Here is a 5,291-nt window from a genome sequence, read left to right on the forward strand (position 1 = left end):
TCCAAAAAAAAAAAAACAAAAATTTTACACATACTTCAAAATTCTTCCTTCTTGTCTTTATTCCATCTTCTTTTACTGTCTTGTTACAAACAATCATGCGGTAGACCAAAACAGATTCCTGCAAACCTGAATATATTTTCCATTTTTTAAACTAGAAACAACAGAATTGTTGGAGTCAAACTGCGTGAAGCAGGAATGCTGAGAGTGTTTTAAAAGAGAGAGTGATGCTTCACAGCAGTGAGCACGTCTCTGTTCCACTGACACAAAATCAATAAAGTCTTTCAGTTCACTTTTATTTTATCTTTTTTTTACCTCAACAGTTGAGTCTCAGTGTTTGAAAAGCAACAAACTCCATCAGTATCTAAACTTTACAGTTTTATTTGCAGACACTCCCTTATTGTATTAGCCATGAATCAACTATTGTTTATATATTAAGGTGAATATTGTTTTGTTTTATTATGGTACCGTTTGTGGTCATAGTGATCAGATAATCACCTGGTGGATCACATGTTTGTGGGCGGAGACATTTTTTGTTATTATAACTCACCTGTTGATTTTGCTCCTGTAAGTTAGAGGGGAGAGAGTGAGCTGGGTTGCCACAGTGTTTGTTGACTGTTTTAGTTGGCGCCTTTTGTCACTTTTTGCCCTTTACTTCTGCTTACAGTAAGCCAGTCATCCAAAGTTGTTTCGATTACTTTTTTGTCATTAATAAAAGGCTCAAAGCATGACCCAATTCAAGTCCACTTGTTCAGTGCGTCATACAATAACCGGGCCCAGCGTCGGTCTCAGCGACTTTGGATTTTTGACGCTGTCGCTACACTTACAGTATCCATCCATCCATCCATCCATCCATCCATCCATCCATCCATCTATCCATCTTCTTCCGCTCATCCAGGACCAGGTCGCGGCGACAGCAGTCTAAGGAAAGTTGTTCAGACTGCCCTCTCCCAGCCACTTCCTCCAGATCCTCTGGGGGGACCCCTGCGACATTTCCAGGCCAGCCGTGAGACGTAGTCTCTCCAGCGTGTCCTGGGTCTTCCCCGGGGCCTTTGCCCAGTGAGACATGCCCGAAACACCTCTCCAGGGAGGCGTCCAGGAGGCATCTGGACCAGATGCCCGAGCTACCTCGACTGGCTCCTCCAGGCTCTTTCTTTTCACCCTATCTCTAAGGGAGCACCCAACCACCCTACAGAGGAAGCTCATTTCAGCCTCTTGTATTTAGGACCTCATTCTTTCAGTCATGATCCAGATCTCATGACCATTGGTGAGGACTGTAACAAAGATCGGCTGGTAAATGGAGAGCCTTGTTTTTTGGCTCAGCTCTCTTTGCATCACAACGGACCGGTGCATCGACAATCCAATCTTCCCTCACTTGTGAACAAGACCCCAAGATACTTAAACTGCTCCACCTGAGCAGGACCAAGCCACCCACCCAGAGAGGGCAAACTACCTTTCTCCGATCAAGAACCACTAGAACTACTGCCAAGACAGGCACCAGAGATCTTGCAACCACAACTCCAAAAAGCAGCAGAGACAATAGAGGTGGAGAACACAGTCCACTCAGACTCAATGTCACCAACCTCTCTCAGTACCTGCTTGAAGTTTTCCCGGATGTGGGAGTTGAAGACCTCCCTGACGGAGGGCTCAGCCAGACGTTCCCAGCAGACCCTCACAGTACGTTTAGGTCTGCCGAGTCTTTCCGGCCTCCTCCCCCGCCAGCGAATCCAACTCACCACCAGGTAGTGATCAGTGGACAGCTCTGCCCCTCTCTTTCCCCGAGTGTCCAAAACATTTGGCTGAAAGTCATCTGAAACGACTACAAAGTCAATCATCGATCTCCTGCCTAGGGTGTCCTGATGCCAGGTGTACTGATGGACACCTTTGTACACAAATATGGTGTTTGTTTTGGACAAACTATGACAAACATAGAAGTCCAACAGCCAAACATCGGTTGGGTTCAGGTCAGGGAGGCCATTCCTAACAACCACGCCCCTCCAGGTGCCACTGTCATTGCCCATATGGCCATTGAAGTCCCCCAGGAGGATGACGGAGTCTCCTGTTGGAACAGTTTCCAGTACCCCTTTAAGAGACACCAAGGCGGCCGGGCACTCCAAACTGCTGTTCGACCCATAAGCCGAAAACACAGTCGGAGACCTCTCTCCCACCTGAAGGTTAACAGATACGACTCTCGTCCACCAGGATGAACTCCAACACTTGGTGGATGAGCTCTGGAGCTTACTCATGAACTGGGGGCTCATGAGTAAGCCCACACTGGCCCGCCGCCACTCACCATGCACAACTCCAGAATGGTAGAGAGTCCAGCCTCTCTTGAAGGACGGAACTTCAGAGTCCAGGCTGTGGGTGGGTGTGAGACCAACTATATGTAGTAACTCCCAACCTCTCGCACAAGCTCCTTCCCTCCCAAATAGGTAAGGTTCCATGTCCCATGACCGGGGTCTGGGCAGCCGAGCAACCCGCCTTCGACTGCCATCCAAACCCCATTGTACCTGCCCCTCTTGAACTCTCCTGCATGTGGTGGGCCCACAAGAGAGTAATCCCACATCATATCTTTGGGCTGGACCTGACCGGGGCCTGTGGAAGGAGTCCTGGTCACCAGGCGCTCGCCTGTAAGCCCCAAAGCGGAGTCTTTGTTTGAGCTTCTCATAAAGGGCATTCTGAACCCCCAGGACCTGTCTACCAATGGGAGACAGTGAGATCTTAGCTCCTGGGATCACTCCATCTCTCAAACCCCTCCACCACGTTAAGGTGATGGTTCACGGAGGGGAATGTGAAACTGATGGAAATGCTCAAATATTAAACAGAATGTCACTGTTTTGGATCAGGATTCATACGACTCCATCTGTACTCAACCTTTTTACTCCTTTTACTGCGGTTGACACTTGAGTGCAGGAAAACATGTTCACCCTTTTCAATAAGTCAAACTGAGTAGTTACATTAGTGACATTAGGAGGAAAAACCCATCCTGCTCATTTCTGCTTCTGTGGAAAGGAAAGGATCGGTGCAGAGCTTTTAGCGTCCCACACAGGCTGTGTTCTCTGGTTGACCCAGCCCAAAGCGCTGCAGTGACCCCTCGAGGTGATGATGGTTACTTTATAGCCTTTGCTGTGTCACACCTGTAAGCTCCCCCCAGCAAGATCCTCTCTGATCAACGAGATCTCATGCAGCCTCACAAGAAATGCAATGTTTTTTATTGCAGCTTTATTTATTGCTCATAGAATAGAATAGAATAGAATAGAATACTGTCATCATTCAAAGTACCATGAGGGATTATGGGAATAAAAGACAATAATAAAAGCAAAATGAAGAAAATACACAGCAGTATAAAAATGTACAACCAATATATTGATATTTGAAGGACTTACTGAGCCAATTTACCACCAAACAGTTTGAAGAGTTTATGTTAAACTGGATGTCTTGTTGTGTGTTTTTTGGTAACTGTTTGGCCTCAGTTCGGGGAGAACCGGCGAGTCCTGCAGGCCGTACGGACGCTCCTGGAGGAGCTGCTGGACGTACTGCGGGAAGAGGAGACGAGGAGAAGCCAGCTGCAGCAGTCCTACGCCAATGACAAAGCCGCCTGGGAGGTCAAGTGGGCAGAGATGAAGTGCCAGGTTGCTCAGGTACAGATGGCATCTCAGCATCCACTTTTAAAGAGACAGAACCAGAACCTGTGGAGAGAGCCGGCACCTCTCCCACTAAGCAGCAGGATGACAGTAAACATGTTGCAGAACGTCCATCTAAAAAAAGCTTTCCTGTTTATCAGTTTAGTTAGCTTCCTCTTGACGAGACGACAGAAAGCAGCAACAAAATAGCTGTTTCTTCATCTAATCTGATGAAGAAATGTCAAGAAATCAGACTGTCTGACAGAAAGACAGCTTCTGAGAATCATTGGCTGTAGGTTTGATGATCCTTTGCTGTCTTAACTCATTGAGCTCTGACTAACAGCTTGATACGATGAGCGCTTCTCACTGAACCAAAGACAGTTTGAACAACCTCGTATTATGCATAGAGTATTTTAGCATCGTAGCAACACAGGGAGTGTATCCTAGCAACTATTCTTCTAAAAAAAAAAAAAAGAAATCTTTGCAACTCCGAAATAAAAAGATATTTAGTGAGAAAATCTCATTTTATTATCTCTGGAGGACGGAAGTCTGTGAATGATGTTTTTAAAAAAAGGATTAGCAGACGCCAAAGCACTTGTGAAGAAAATGTCATTAGTGTGAAAACACTCAGAGTCCATGATGTAATACAGTAGGAGAATGTCACTGATATGGAGTTTGCATGAAGCTTTTTAAAAGGAAAAAAAGTCAGAAACATTTCAGTGGAACTTGAGTTTATTAGTTCAGATGTTCACAAAGTCTAAAAACATTTAGGAGGTGAGGGGGTTTTCTAAGCACCTCATCCGTCGCCCGCAGGTCTCTTCTAAAAATAGCACAACTCACTTGTGAGCTGCTCGAAAATTAAATTTTATTGTGATGCAATTTTTTTTAAATCACACCTGCCTTTATAAAGAATTAAAAATTAAAATATCTTAAACATAGATGTTAATTATTTCTGAAGCCAAAAACGGCCTGTCCCACTTTTTCTTTTTTTTTTTTTTTTTAATCGTTTTCTCCTTAACGAGATAATTAATAGTTGCATTTCCATTTACTCTAAAATTTCGCAAATTGGAATTTGGATAATAAATTCTCCTAATGGAAACACCACAATTTCGAAAAAAAACTGGCATTTTTCAAAAAGAAAAGTTATTGCGTGTAGAGGAGCTGGTTTTGGGGGCGTATTGAAATGGATGGACATTTTTCACAGAACTGTAATGGAAATTGACCTTTTTTCTAATTAAATGCGCTTCTGAAGTGTCTGTCTGAGTACAGCACAGCGGGCGCCATGAGAGATCCCACAGCGTCACACCTGATCGTGCATCTCCTCTGTAAAATCAATAACCAAGATTTCCTCATCGCTTCATCTGTAGCCGCACTTCTGCAGCCTGAATACTTGTTCTGGGCATTCTTTTACATACCACTGAACAGACTTCTCACTTGCATCTGAGACTGTCAGTGGACTCGCTGTGCGAGCCAGTGCGGCACGCAAACACCACACTGCTGTGACGTCACTCAAATGCTCCTTTTTAGTAAATCAATAAAAAAAACACATATTACCGTGTTTATAATGACTTATCACATGAGTTGGTTTGTGTTTTATCTAGAGCTGTCAGGCGATTAAAATTTTTAATCGCGATTAATTGCATTTTGTCTGGAGTTAACTCGCGATTAATC

At 44.6% G+C, this 5,291-nt stretch overlaps 1 protein-coding gene across 1 annotated transcript in view; it reads left to right on the forward strand.

Annotated features, from left to right (window-relative positions):
- LOC112141446 (microtubule cross-linking factor 1) overlaps positions 1-5,291 on the forward strand; it is a gene marked incomplete at its 3' end in the record, with an annotated part of 72,414 nt that overhangs the window by 63,633 nt on the left and 3,490 nt on the right. The window contains 1 exon segment of the mRNA XM_024264581.2: positions 3,471-3,638. Within this exon segment, the coding sequence (XP_024120349.1) occupies positions 3,471-3,638 (168 nt within the window).

The sequence above is a fragment of the Oryzias melastigma genome, unplaced genomic scaffold (assembly GCF_002922805.2).
Source record: "Oryzias melastigma strain HK-1 unplaced genomic scaffold, ASM292280v2 sc00311, whole genome shotgun sequence".
In the NCBI taxonomy this organism is placed as follows: domain Eukaryota; kingdom Metazoa; phylum Chordata; class Actinopteri; order Beloniformes; family Adrianichthyidae; genus Oryzias; species Oryzias melastigma.